This window comes from Labrus mixtus, chromosome 15 (genome assembly GCF_963584025.1).
Source record: "Labrus mixtus chromosome 15, fLabMix1.1, whole genome shotgun sequence".
Taxonomy (NCBI): domain Eukaryota; kingdom Metazoa; phylum Chordata; class Actinopteri; order Labriformes; family Labridae; genus Labrus; species Labrus mixtus.
The window spans coordinates 28,760,771-28,775,770 of record NC_083626.1 but is presented as its reverse complement, the minus strand read 5'-3'; the positions used below and the strand labels follow the sequence as shown (position 1 = coordinate 28,775,770).

At 45.0% G+C, this 15,000-nt stretch overlaps 2 protein-coding genes across 2 annotated transcripts in view; both read left to right on the top strand.

The window, feature by feature from the left end:
- cacna1fb (calcium channel, voltage-dependent, L type, alpha 1F subunit) overlaps positions 1–8,821 on the top strand; it is a 60,146-nt gene extending 51,325 nt beyond the window's left edge. Inside the window, exons 39-47 of the mRNA XM_061057293.1 lie at positions 3,848–3,905; positions 4,129–4,351; positions 4,436–4,546; positions 4,680–4,816; positions 5,139–5,251; positions 5,387–5,606; positions 5,836–5,898; positions 6,446–6,546; positions 6,634–8,821. Of these exons, the coding sequence (XP_060913276.1) occupies positions 3,848–3,905; positions 4,129–4,351; positions 4,436–4,546; positions 4,680–4,816; positions 5,139–5,251; positions 5,387–5,606; positions 5,836–5,898; positions 6,446–6,546; positions 6,634–6,897 (1,290 nt within the window). The 3' untranslated portion in view covers positions 6,898–8,821. The remainder of the gene's footprint in view (positions 1–3,847; positions 3,906–4,128; positions 4,352–4,435; positions 4,547–4,679; positions 4,817–5,138; positions 5,252–5,386; positions 5,607–5,835; positions 5,899–6,445; positions 6,547–6,633) is intronic.
- Positions 8,822–11,498: 2,677 nt separating this feature from the next.
- Positions 11,499–15,000, top strand: part of LOC132990255 (synaptophysin-like) — an 8,334-nt gene continuing 4,832 nt past the window's right edge. The window contains exons 1-2 of the mRNA XM_061058405.1: positions 11,499–11,586; positions 14,586–14,651. Of these exons, the coding sequence (XP_060914388.1) occupies positions 11,569–11,586; positions 14,586–14,651 (84 nt within the window). The 5' untranslated portion in view covers positions 11,499–11,568. The remainder of the gene's footprint in view (positions 11,587–14,585; positions 14,652–15,000) is intronic.

The following is a 15,000-nucleotide window of genomic DNA, read 5'->3' as shown; positions in this document are numbered from 1 at the left end:
CTAACGGGAAGATGATTCCAAAAGAGAGGAGCCTGATAACTGAAGGCTCTACCTCCCATCATACATTTAGAGACCGTAGGTACCACGAGCAGGCCTGATAACTGAAGGCTCTACCTCCCACAGTATATTTAGAGACCGTAGGTACCACGAGCAGGCCTGATAACTGAAGGCTCTACCTCCCATAGTACATTTAGAGACTGTACCACGAGCAGGCCTGATAACTGAAGGCTCTACCTCCCATAGTACATTTAGAGACCGTATCACAAGCAGGCCTGATAACTGAAGGCTCTACCTCCCATAGTACATTTAGAGACCGTACCACGAGCAGGCCTGATAACTGAAGGCTCTACCTCCCATAGTACATTTAGAGACCGTACCAAGAGCAGGCCTGATAACTGAAGGTTCTACCTCCCATAGTACATTTAGAGACTGTAGGTACCACGAGCAGGCCTGATAACTGAAGGTTCTACCTCCCATAGTACATTTAGAGACTGTACCACGAGCAGGCCTGATAACTGAAGGCTCTACCTCCCATAGTACATTTAGAGACTGGAGGTACCACGAGCAGGCCTCATAACTGAAGGCTCTACCTCCCATGTTACATTTAGAGACTGTAGGTACCACGAGCAGGCCTGATAACTGAAGGCTCTACCTCCCATAGTACATTTAGAGGCTGTAGGTACCACGAGCAGGCCTGATAACTGAAGGCTCTACCTCCCATAGTACATTTAGAGACCATAGGTACCACGAGCAGGCCTGATAACTGAAGGCTCTACCTCCCATAGTACATTTAGAGACTGTACCACGAGCAGGCCTGATAACTGAAGGCTCTACCTCCCATAGTACATTTAGAGACTGTACCACGAGCAGGCCTGATAACTGAAGGCTCTACCTCCCATAGTACATTTAGAGACTGGAGGTACCACGAGCAGGTCTGATAACTGAAGGCTCTACCTCCCATAGTACATTTAGAGACTGTATCACGAGCAGGCCTGATAACTGAAGGCTCTACCTCCCATAGTACATTTAGAGACTGTACCACGAGCAGGTCTGATAACTGAAGGCTCTACCTCCCATGTTACATTTAGAGACCGTACCACGAGCAGGCCTCATAACTGAAGGCTCTACCTCCCATGTTACATTTAGAGACTGTAGGTACCACGAGCAGGCCTGATAACTGAAGGCTCTACCTCCCATAGTACATTTAGAGGCTGTAGGTACCACGAGCAGGCCTGATAACTGAAGGCTCTACCTCCCATAGTACATTTAGAGACTGTACCACGAGCAGGCCTGATAACTGAAGGCTCTACCTCCCATAGTACATTTAGAGACTGTACCACGAGCAGGCCTGATAACTGAAGGCTCTACCTCCCATAGTACATTTAGAGACTGGAGGTACCACGAGCAGGTCTGATAACTGAAGGCTCTACCTCCCATAGTACATTTAGAGACTGTATCACGAGCAGGCCTGATAACTGAAGGCTCTACCTCCCATAGTACATTTAGAGACTGTACCACGAGCAGGTCTGATAACTGAAGGCTCTACCTCCCATGTTACATTTAGAGACCGTACCATGAGCAGGCCTGATAACTGAATGCTCTACCTCCCATAGTACATTTAGAGACCGTACCACGAGCAGGCCTGATAACTGAAGGCTCTACCTCCCATAGTACATTTAGAGACCGTACCACGAGCAGGCCTGATAACTGAAGGCTCTACCTCCCATAGTACATTTAGAGACCATACCAAGAGCAGGCCTGATAACTGAAGGTTCTACCTCCCATAGTACATTTAGAGACTGTAGGTACCACGAGCAGGCCTGATAACTGAAGGTTCTACCTCCCATAGTACATTTAGAGACTGTACCACGAGCAGGCCTGATAACTGAAGGCTCTACCTCCCATAGTACATTTAGAGACTGGAGGTACCACGAGCAGGTGTGATAACTGAAGGCTCTACCTCCCATAGTACATTTAGAGACTGTATCACGAGCAGGCCTGATAACTGAAGGCTCTACCTCCCATAGTACATTTAGAGACTGTATCACGAGCAGGCCTGATAACTGAATGCTCTACCTCCCATAGTACATTTAGAGACTGTAGGTACCACGAGCAGGCCTCATAACTGAAGGCTCTACCTCCCATGTTACATTTAGAGACTGTAGGTACCACGAGCAGGCCTGATAACTGAAGGCTCTACCTCCCATAGTACATTTAGAGGCTGTAGGTACCACGAGCAGGCCTGATAACTGAAGGCTCTACCTCCCATAGTACATTTAGAGACCGTAGGTACCACGAGCAGGCCTGATAACTGAAGGCTCTACCTCCCATAGTACATTTAGAGACTGTACCACGAGCAGGCCTGATAACTGAAGGCTCTACCTCCCATAGTACATTTAGAGACTGTACCACGAGCAGGCCTGATAACTGAAGGCTCTACCTCCCATAGTACATTTAGAGACTGTAGGTACCACGAGCAGGTCTGATAACTGAAGGCTCTACCTCCCATAGTACATTTAGAGACTGTATCACGAGCAGGCCTGATAACTGAAGGCTCTACCTCCCATAGTACATTTAGAGACTGTACCACGAGCAGGTCTGATAACTGAAGGCTCTACCTCCCATGTTACATTTAGAGACCGTACCACGAGCAGGCCTCATAACTGAAGGCTCTACCTCCCATGTTACATTTAGAGACTGTAGGTAACACGAGCAGGCCTGATAACTGAAGGCTCTACCTCCCATAGTACATTTAGAGACTGTACCACGAGCAGGCCTGATAACTGAAGGCTCTACCTCCCATAGTACATTTAGAGACCATAGGTACCACGAGCAGGCCTGATAACTGAAGGCTCTACCTCCCATAGTACATTTAGAGACTGTAGGTACCACGAGCAGGCCTGATAACTGAAGGCTCTACCTCCCATAGTACATTTAGAGGCTGTAGGTACCATGAGCAGGCCTGATAACTGAAGGCTCTACCTCCCATAGTACATTTAGAGACCGTAGGTACCACGAGCAGGCCTGATAACTGAAGGCTCTACCTCCCATAGTACATTTAGAGACTGTACCACGAGCAGGCCTGATAACTGAAGGCTCTACCTCCCATAGTACATTTAGAGACTGTACCACGAGCAGGCCTGATAACTGACGGCTCTACCTCCCATAGTACATTTAGAGACTGGAGGTACCATGAGCAGGTCTGATAACTGAAGGCTCTACCTCCCATAGTACATTTAGAGACTGTATCACGAGCAGGCCTGATAACTGAAGGCTCTACCTCCCATAGTACATTTAGAGACTGTATCACGAGCAGGCCTGATAACTGAATGCTCTACCTCCCATAGTACATTTAGAGACTGTAGGTACCACGAGCAGGCCTCATAACTGAAGGCTCTACCTCCCATGTTACATTTAGAGACTGTAGGTACCACGAGCAGGTCTGATAACTGAAGGCTCTACCTCCCATAGTACATTTAGAGGCCGTAGGTACCACGAGCAGGCCTGATAACTGAAGGCTCTACCTCCCATAGTACATTTAGAGACCGTAGGTACCACGAGCAGGCCTGATAACTGAAGGCTCTACCTCCCATAGTACATTTAGAGACTGTAGGTACCACGAGCAGGCCTGATAACTGAAGGCTTTACCTCCCATAGTACATTTAGAGACTGTACCACGAGCAGGCCTGATAACTGAAGGCTCTACCTCCCATAGTACATTTAGAGACTGTACCACGAGCAGGCCTGATAACTGAAGGCTCTATACCTCCCATAGTACATTTAGAGAATCTATAAATATGTCGTATGTCTGTTGTGTTGTGTGTTCACTCTCTCTGCGTCTCTTCAGGGTGAAAACGGTTTTGGACAAGAGAAAGATCGACGCAGCTCCTTACTGACTCCCACAGGTAAACATCCTGTGACATCATCTTGTTTCTATGGTAACTCCGGAGCTCCCTGCAGTAACAGAATGGATGACATCACTCAGTCTTTGTCTGTTTTTTCTTTTCTTGGATTGTTCACGGCTGTTTACAGGAATCTGTTTTTACCTGCAGCTTCAAAGTGATCAAACTAAATATGAAGCTTATTTATGTCAAACATTTTAACTTTCCGTTATCGTTCACCATGCAGGTCCTGGGGGAGTGGTCGGCGAAGGGGGCGTGTCAAACGGCGGTCTGATCCACCGCGTCGGATCGCTGACAAAGATGCCAAACGGCAGCGAACACGACGAGCATCATCGCCGTGGAGACAACATGAGGTCATCCCTCAATCACCACCATCAGCGACGCCCGTCTGCGAAGAACGGCGGGCTGGAGCACGGCCACAAGAGACCGTCGTACTACAAACATGGAAGGTACGCTGTCGAACTACGAAAATACACTGATCTAATTTTTTGATTGACATGTGTCTCAGCCAATCACAGAGTGTCTTTCTGCAGAAGGGACTCGAGGGACAGATACTGGAGGAACGGAGACATGGAGGCGTATGGAGAACCCGGATACTACAGCCGAGAGGAGGAGGAGGAAGACAGCATCACTGCCAGAGACAGGTGAGAGTAAGACAGGTACACAGACAGACAGGTAGAGAGGTAAGTATACAGGCACACTGACCAATGGAGAGACGTGTCTGTGTATGTTTTTTAAAATGTTTTTTTGCATGTTGACGTGCGTGTGCCCGTGCAGACACTACCACGATGAGCCTCCTTTGTACAGAGACCACTACGATGGCCACGCCCCCTACAGCAACAGTAACTATGGTAACGGCTACAATGACAGCAGAAGGACGACCCGCAGACGCCTACTTCCTGCTACGCCCACAGGTGACACAATGTCCCATGATGCTTTGCTCTGCCTGCCCTCTCCTATCTGTTCTTGTATAATCATTGAACTGAGTCTCATTAGACATTTTTTTTAAATCCCTGCATTTCAAAATAAAGCATTTATTGTGAAAAGTTTACAGGAAGTTGGTTAATCATCTTTCACATCGTTTTTATAGTAGCTGCTGCCATCTAGTGGCAACACTATGTCACTACAAAATACAGCATGATTAAAAGGCCCGGTGGTTCAGTGGTTAGCGCTGTCCCCTCACAGAGAGGCGGTTCCTGGTTTGAATCCCCGTTTCTTTTCGTTGTCCTCGGTCAGGTCGGAAACCGTCGTTTAACATCCAGTGTCTGAGGAGGCAGGGCAGCAGTGACGACCTGCCGATCCCCGGGACGTATCACCCCACCTCCCCGCCACGCCACGCACGCATGCAGGTAACACACACACACGCCCACACACACACAATAGGACACACAGGCTGAACAAGTTGTCTTTACCCTCCTCCTCTTCCTCCTCATCCTCCTCTTCCTCCTCCTCCTCCTCTTCCTCCTCTTCCTCCTCCTCCTCAGCAATCTTTCAACAGTTACGAGTCTCGTCACTCTTCTGGGCGTTCCCCCGCGGCCTCCTCTGCATCCTGGGCGAACCCGTGTCCTCGCCGCGGCCGCCTCCTCTACGCTCCTCTCATCCTGGTGGAGGAGGAAGGAAGCCCCCCCTGGGGAGGAGGAGGAGGAGGCGGAGTTGGAGGAGGAGGAGGAGGAGGAGGAGAAATGAAGAAGGGAGTAGGAAGAGGTGAGGAGACAAGGACACGACTAAATATGTTCCATTTAATTTAATTTAATAGGAGCAAGAAGGGACAGGTAGAAACAGGTAGAAACAGGTAGAAACAGGTAGAAACAGGTAGGAGCTGGTAGAAACAGGTAGGATTATTTATGCTACTGTGGACCGATGGGTCTGAAATGACGTATCAAGTAAAGAAATAAAATAAGAGCCAGGTGTGTTTTTGTCTGTCATCCACCAGGTGTCAGTGTGACAGGTGCAGTACCCAGACCGGCCTGGTACGGTGGCCCTGCAGGGACATCAGGTAGGAGGGATTTAAAACAGAAATGGAGGGAAAAAACAGATTATCAACATCTTTATTACAATTATATCAAAGATGTTTTAACAGATGTTTTAAATTAAGAATTATGTTCTAAAACTTTAGTTTAAATTGCAGAATCATGTCACTTATGATCTTTGTTATTTTAATCGTCTACTGTTGACCACATGAAGGTTTTAGGGCGGTGGGTTTATATCCGGATCTTCAGTTATCAGAGAAACGAGCTAAAGTTGCAGTTTAGACAGCATGCACAAGTTGAACATTGGAAAACAGAAATTTGCGCTTCTTAGTTTAGTAGGTCAAAATCGGCAAAGTGTTTTTGCAGTTTGGACGGCGTGCAGGAGTTCGGTTCCAAATGTTTGGCAATTTTTATTAATTAAAAAGAAGAAATTGAAAGAGTTTTGTTTTTTCTGTTGCTGAAGTATTAAATATTTATAGATATAGTTTGATTTTTACTAGAATAGTATCAAAGCTTAAATCCTGTTATTTACACTTTTTGTTTGTGTGTCATGTGACTGTGTTTGTGTCGTAGCTCCGCCCCCGTACAGAGCGTACACCACCCTCAGAGTCCCGTCGCAGCTCGGCGCTCAGCTCACGGAGAAACGAGGATCAGCTGACAGTTTGGTGGAGGCGGTGAGGAAACGTCGATCGATTTCAGAAATAGATTTTTTTAATATATCATCAAACTCTGATCGCTGATTGGTCTATCTCTCTCCGTAGGTTCTGATCTCAGAGGGTCTCGGTCTCTACGCTCGGGATCCGAAGTTTGTGGCATTTGCGAAGCGAGAGATCGCAGACGCGTGTCACATGACGGTGGATGAGATGGAGTCCGCCGCCAGCGACCTGCTCGGCACCGGGAGCCACGGTTTACTTAGCAGCGCTGCGCCCGACCCCGCCGCTCTTTACAGCGACGAGGAGCCAATCAGGACGGGCCGTGACGAGGACGAGCTGGCCGACGAGATGACCTGTGTGACTTCATTCTGATCGGCTGGCACAGTGGACCAATCAGGGACAAGACTAGGAGGGCATCACTGACTGGCTGGACATTTAACCAATCACATGACGAGGATTGGAGGCGTGTTGTCTGAGGATTTCTGACCAATCAGAAAAGAGATTATGAAAGTAAACTGTTATTATGGAGGTCAGTAGAGTTGGTGTTTTGGGACAGATTTCAGTTAAGAAATGACGAAAAGGAGCGAGAAAATTAGTTAAGAAACTTTTAAGAAAGGAGGTGAAGAAGAAAGGATGCCGGGCTGAAAAAAGGAGAAGAAGAAGAAGAATGTGATGGATGAAGACAAAGACAAAAAACATGAGAGACGATTTAAAGGAAACAGAAGAACAGACATCGTCAGAGTCAACTGACAAACAATTAAAGATGGCCGCAAGCAGAGTGGGACTCTGCGCTGTTGTGTCGTCATGGCGACGGGCTTCATCAGCTAGTTGCTTAGCGGCACAGGATCCCAGTTTACCCACAATGCATTGATGACACTTTGACAGGTTATCACAGTAGGCTACTGTTAAAGAAGAAGGAAGGTTAGCATTGGGCTGTAGCTTAAAATGCTAAAAGCATACCTTCAGAAAGCTAGCTAAACCCTCACACAGTGCTGTTAGCTTGTGTTTAGCATTTACGCTCTGTTAATTTGATAAAAGATGACAGCATTAGCATAGGCTTACTTGTTGCAGAAAGTTAGCCTAGCTACATTAAAAAGCTAAATCAAATAAAAAACACCTCTAACTGAATTGAATGCTAATTCAATTCAACAGTAACAACCAGCAGATAAGGAGCTAACTAGCAGTGCTAGCTAACCAGAGGACGCAATAATGATGTCAGAGGCAGTTAGCCTAACACTTAGCACCAACAAAAAAACAAAAATTAGCCTTTTTGTTGTGATTGGTTAGCTTTAAACGCTAAATCGTTCTCCGCCTAAAAGCAGAATGTTTACAGTAAGCTAGCTAAGCAAGCTAACAGCCACTCACACAGCTGTGTTAGCCCGTCTTTAGCTAGTAGCCTACTCAATACAAAATGTCACAATATGAATTAAGTTAGCATCATCTTTGTTTTAGCAGCGGCCCCTGCTGGACGCTAATTTAAAAAAAAAAAAAGACATTTTCAAACAACTGTCTGAGGCTAATGAAGACAGCCGCGCTAACACATGCTAGTCGGCTACATTGATAGCATGTTAGCTTCTGTTTGTCTGGTCAAAATGTTAATGTTTTAAGAATATAAAACAATAATCACTCACTAAAGGAACAAACGGAGAGACAGTTTGTTAGGATGAACAAGTTTGCAGCTCAAAATGCTAACATGCTAACATGCTAACAAGCACAACATATCTTTCTAATGCTAACTACGTGAAGATAAAAAGACGAGGCGTCAGTGAACATCACGTTCTTCAGAGGTGCACACACGAGTTGATGTTTAAGAAGACGTTTCTGAGATTTTATACCGATGTATTTGAAAGCTGTTAAACGACGTGTTGAACTTCCTGCTCTGTGGTTTCTTGGAGCAGCATGCAGGATTATATTTCTCATCTTTTATTAACGTGTATTTTTATTCTCATAACTTGAGATGTTTGTCTCGAATCAGACAACGAACTGAAAATACTCGTTTGTGTCTTTGTTGGTTTTTTTATTGGACCGAAGAAACTTGAGTGTTTGTTCAGTGTGTTTTCTAAATGTTTGATATTTTTTATTCTGACAGAGAAAAACTGTGATCAATTCTCAGCAGCTGGTGTGTTTATGTCCTGTCTGAATTTATGTGTTTCCGTCTCCTTTAGTTTTTTTCTTACTGACACTTTGGACAGTTTCCCAGCAGTTAAGGGCTTTTCAATTCCACGCCTGGATTCTCCAAAAAAGATGATGAAACTGCCGTGACACCTAGTTTACCTCAAATAAAGACTGAAACAAGCTTCTCTGTGACTCCTCAGTGAACTTCTGTGTTACTTTTAGCTTCTTAAGTTTGCTCAAACATCGAGATAAGATGTTTAGATATATGGTCATATTTACTTGACTTACTTTGACTTAAGCCTTTTGCTCCTCTTGGGTGCATAGGCCGCTGACGAATATCCTCCATTTCACTCTGTTTGTGGCTTTTCGCTCAAGCTCTCCCCAGTTGAGTCCACTCTCTGACATTTCTGCCTCTACACTTCTTCTCCAGCTGTTCCTGGGGCGACCTCTTTTCCTTTTCCTTGTCGGGTGATGTTTGTGGCAGGTTTTCTGAGGGTGTGGCCAATCCAACTCCACTTTCTCTTTCAGATTTGTAAGTCTATGGGGTCTTGGCTTGTTCTTTTCCACAGGTCCACATTGTTGACTTTGTCTTTCCACCAGATGTTTAATATCCTTCTGAGGCAGGTGTTGATGAATGTTTGCAGCCTGTGTGTTGTGTGTTTTGTTGTTCTCCATGTTTCGGATCCATACAGCATCACTTGTTTAACGTTGGAGTTGAAGATGCGTATCTTAGTGTTTGTGGAGATGTTTTTTGAGCTCCAGATCTTTCTGAGCATGTGAAACACCACTCTAGCCTTGTTGATTCTGCTTCTAATGTCGGGCCTCTGTCCCTCCAGTGGTGTCCACAACACTGCCTAGGTAGGTGAAAGCTTCTACCTCCTCTAGGGCAGTGCTGTTCAAGAAGACGGGGTTTCTGGTTTTGGAGTGGATCTTCATCACTTGAGTTTTTGTTATATTGGGAGTGAGACCAAGTTTTATTGCAGTTTCTGAAAGTGTGTCTGTGTTCTCTTGCATTTGTGTCTGTGTATGGGAAAGGAGAACTATCCGCAAATTCAAGGTTATCATATATTTACATTCATTCATAAATAAATAAATAAATAGATTTCATGAGATTTTTATTAGTTTCCCTGTTTGAGATTCACTCAAAGGAAAAGAGATGTGTTTCAATCTATGGTTTGTATGTGATGCTGTGTGTGTTAGAGCTCCCTCTGCTGGCCAAATGGAGTCACTGCAGCTGTTCAACATCTTCAGAAACATTAATTAGAGGTTCAACATCTGGACTCAGAGCTGAACATCTGTGTGCGTTTCTGCCCGAGGATCTCGTTAGCTTCAAGAGATTAACCAGATTTAACAACACAAACCTTTTCTTTTATCTATTGTTCTTCATGTCGTTCACACACAGGGAGGAGCTTCACTGACGTCAGGAGGTCAAACCAAACAAACCTGAGGTCGTTTGTCCCGTCAGCCGTCAGTTTTTAAATAAGCTGTAGGCTTTGTGTGTCCCTTATCTCCCTCACGTCCATCATGATGATATCCATCGATGCTAGTTGTGTTTTTTTTAAATGTACTGAATGTGATATCATTTATTAATCTGAGGGTTTAACACTGTTACTGAGAGACATGCAGCACAGACACACATGCACAAACAGGACCTGTGAACATGTGTTAGTGGTGAGGCTGCTACACGGGGAGCTCACCAGAGACCCAGGTTGGGGGTTCGGTGCCTTGCTCAAGAGCATCCCGGCAGTACTCAGGAAGTGCCCTGGCATCTCTCCAGCTACCAGACCAACTTCCATATTATGGTCGGCATCGGGACATGAACCGGCGACCCTCCGGTCAGTGGCGGTCTGTTGGGGCCCTGTAAGCAAAAATCAAGGGGAGGCCCCTCCAACCGCCGTTCATCACCATCATGTCTGCCAGACTCACATACTCCTCTTTCTTTTTTCTCTCCTAGACGACGACAGTGAGTGCTTTCAGATGGGGCCCCCTTAGGGAGGTTTACCACTGTCATTGCAAAATCTGCACATTTTAGGCCACTGTTTTGATTTAAGTTTGAGAGCCCTCAGGGGACCCCCTACTGGTCTGGAGAACCAAGCAGTTGCCTGCCTTGCCTGTTGCCTCTGCCTCCGGTTCCCAAGGCAAGGCAAGTTTATTCATGTCACACATTTCAACAACAAGACAATTCAAAGTGCTTCACACAAGACATCAAAAACATTGTGACAGAGGAAAGAAAAGAAATATTAAAATCACTGAAACTAATAAATCTGAAAATATGTTCAAATAAAAATAATTAAAATGGAATTAATTTAAATGAAAAAAGATATGAAAAATAAAATTAAAGAAATTAAAAGAGTTAAAAAATAATAATAATTACAGTGCAGAGTAAAAGTTTAAAATCTTATTAAAGCTGATAATTAAGAAATTCCAATCAAAAAAAATGTATGTATAAACAAAATGTGTAAATATATACATTCAATAGCACATCAGACCTACGTAACACTTTTCTAAATACTCAAAGATGCTTATAAATAGATTTATATTTAGTGTTTGTACACCTCTTCAATCATCATCATCACCTGCATCAACTCCTCCTACTACTGCCATGACGTCATCACTAGCCCCTCCCCCTGATTCAGTTTTAATTTCTATAATTGACTTTTTTTAAACATACTAACATGATATATGATATTTTATATTAACGACATTTAGAATATGATGTGTTAAATATTATATATCATTAATAAACACGGTGACACATGTAGAGGTGTGATTAACCCTTTCAGCTCCTCTGAAGCTGCTGAATTGTAATTAATAATAAATAAATAATTAATGACGTGTACTGAAGCGGCCTCCCCCCTCCTCCCCCCTATTCCTCCTCCCTCCTCCTCCTCCCTGCATCTCCTCTCTGTGCTCTCGACAGGCGGCAGGATGGACGTCGTAAATCAGGTACAAACGTTTAGCATCCTCCTTTTATTTCTTTATTCTGATTCTCGTTTTCACATTATCATCGTATGTGTGTGTGTGTGTGTGTGTGTGTGTGTGTGTGTGTGTGTGTGTGTGTGTGTGCGCGCGGTTCGGGGTGTGTTCGTGTCGTGTTTCGGGGCGGCCCGCCGGGATTCGTGTTTGTGTCCGTCTCTTGGTGGAGGCTCGGTGCGTCGGGCCGCAGCACGGAGAGATGACACATTAAGATGAATCAGAGATATCAGGAGGATTTCTCTCTTTTCTTTTATTCTTTGTTTCTCATAAATTAAAATCAGACACGCAGCTGGTGCGGCGCAGATTTAATATCTGAGGGTAACGGAACCACGCAGGAGGAGGACCGGGCTGGGGGGGGGGGGGGGGGGGTCTGTGGTTCTGAGGGGGTCTGACTGCAGAAGGTGCTCCCGGGGAGGAGCGGCTGTCTGTGGGCTCCTCTGCCCTGCGCGCTGCCTGCAGGACAAGCAGAAACAAAAACATCCCGATTTCAGAGCAGCTCCGTGTTCGCGTGATGAAATAATATTTCTGCTGTGTGTGTGTGTGTGTGTGTGTGTGTGTGTGTGTGTGTGTGTGTGTGTGTGTGTGTGTGTGTGTGTGTTTGTAAAATGGCAGCCGGGAGGAGGAGGAGGGTGCTGATGTTGTTGTTGCGGGTCCAGCCGGTTCTGGTTTTTCTACGCATTCTCACCGTTCGCCAAAACCATCCCGTTATTTGGACCCGGCTATAACCCGGTTTAACCCGCTCTTACCCGGGATCACCCCCCCCCCCCCCTCCCCCTCCTCCTCCTCCTCCTCCTCCTCAGCAGCTGCAGCCGTAAGATGGAGACCGAGTGGAAAAACACTTTCTATAATAAATTCAGCTGATATGAAATATTACTGTGAAATACTTTGGATCTATGAAGAGCAGATTATCCTTTTATATTATTCACACGTTGCCTTCCATCTTAAATCTGACACATCTAAAATAAATCAATAATAATATTCTGTTCTGTGTTAACACTTCATGATGCAGTAGACAGATTCCACTTCTGGGCTTTAGTATTTTTATTACTTCTCAAAATACAAAATACTCTTTGTTGTTATTTCTGTATTGATATTTATAAGTTGTATTCCATATGTCTCTGTCTGCTGTATTCACCGTGTAGCCTATCAGAGCATCTGTAACGACCACATGAATAAAGTGTTTCTGACGCGGAGGTCTTTACAGTCTGACAGGCCGATGTGTGTTCTCACTGTTGGGACATTTTAAAGAACACCCCCCCTGAGTTAAATGTTCATTTTTCTTCCAGTACATTTAAATAAATCATCATCTGCAGGGGCGTGTCCAGACGTTTTGGACTGGGGGGCCGACTTGTGCAGGGGTGGCCTGAAGTTTGTTCACACACATGAATGAAGAGCGTTTATTAACCCCTTCTGTCTGCACTAAACGTTTAAGTAACACAAGATAACATCGACATGTAAATCTTTTAAACTTCTAGGACTCAAAAACTATTTCTACGTCAAAAGTCATTATTTAAATCTGCACACTGAAAACTGCGAGCTGCCTGTTGCAACTCAGCCTTCGATGTAAGCTTCACCTCTTGCAAGGCAAGAAGCCAATCATAGTTAAGCATTTCGGGGTGGCCAATAAGATTTCGAGGTGGGGGGGGAGGGGTGCCACGCCCCCTCATGGACACGCCCCTGATCATCTGAGTGTTTTAACTGTATTTTCTCTTCTTGTAAAACTATCCAAACGTCTGATGAATCATGCTGCACTAACAATGTTTCAACCAATTAAAAAGCCTCCTCGATGGGAACAATCCAATGAAACGTTAAGTCCCGCCTTCTAGCCCGTTTAAGTAGGAAATACGTCACGACACGGTGGTTAGAAACTCTTGAAGAAACAGAACAGTTATTCAGTTGAACCTTTAAAATCTGCTCATTTATGACTCCAACAGTTTCTTTGAAAAGAAGTCAATGTGTAAGATCCAATTCTTCACTATTTGTCACTATAGCTGTGTAGAGAGTGAGATGATAAAGGTATCTTACTATCTGATCATTAAGGAAACATGTTGAAGTGCTGGCTTCTCTGACAACAATGCAGCAGTCAGTATGTCCTCCTTCTAACTTTAGATTCTGCTCCTGAATGCTCTGGATTTGTTTGGACCAGAGAAGGTAGACGGTTTTAAGACCCCCCCCACACGGCCGTTTTGGACGCCCCTCTGTTTACCAGATATGAGAGCAGTTATCAGGTCAACAGGTGTTGCAGTGATGGAAGCGGTCAAGAGAAGTGGTTCAGATAGAAGTGATTGTACCCGACCTAAAAAGCCTCTGCATGTTTCTAATAAGCTCCACGAGCAGAAACGTGCTCAAACTAGGATCAATATTGGAGATGCTTTTGAAAAATGGAGAGAGGTTAGAACACAGAAAGGTTTACAGACCCATGCAGAGCTGGATAAACACTGAAGCTTCAGAGTCCACCACATGGTGACCTGTGTGAGCATGGACTCTAGAGAGGGGGGGGGGGGGGGGGGGAGACAGCTCTATATGATGTTTAGAATTTGGACTGCAGTACCCATTTTAAACACTAGGGGTCAGAGTTACATACTGCTCCTTTAAACTATTTCAGACTGGAGTTATTGGACGTTTAATATTTGTAATCATCAGTTCAAATCATGAATAAAAAATGTTCATATTTAGTTTTTTGTTTATGCAGTTTATTGATGTTTTAATGGACTCGGGGGGGAAAACTGATCCGAGGTCTGATTATTGAATGAGCTCAGACTGAAAACAACAGAGAGGAACCTGAGAGCAGAAATCGACCGGTTTGTTTCGACACACAATAATCCGTCTGCGCGTCCCTCAGTCTTATTTAAAATGAGTCTCTGAGTTCAGACGGACTCCTCCTCGACTGTTTGTCCTGTTGATGATGGATTCTGTTTTTAGGATGTGTGATGTCATAAAATCATTAAACTCTCTCTCTCTCTCTCCAGCTGGTGGCTCAGGGGCAGTTCAGGGTGCTGAAGCTTCCTCTGGGCTTCATCAAGGCCTTAGAATGGGTGAGTTCATCAATCCTCTTTTATTATCCTTCATAAAGTCACACACACACACACGACCAGGTTCACGCTCTCCAGGTGTTTCACCAGCTGAGAAAGTTCCAGCGTTAGGCAGAAGTCACCCTTTAAATCTGACACCTCGCTCCTACAGTAGTAGGTGTGACGTCCTCTGTAAAATCCGGTTGTCATGGTGATGGTTTAGAGAGGATGAGGAGGAGCAGAGGGTTTCACCGTCTGTTCTCCGGGATCGATCCCTCAGAAATTTTTGATGACTTTGTTTTTACTCCTGCTTTAGTTCTCCCAGATCATTTCATCGTCCAATCACAGAGGACCATTAAATGACCTCATGGTG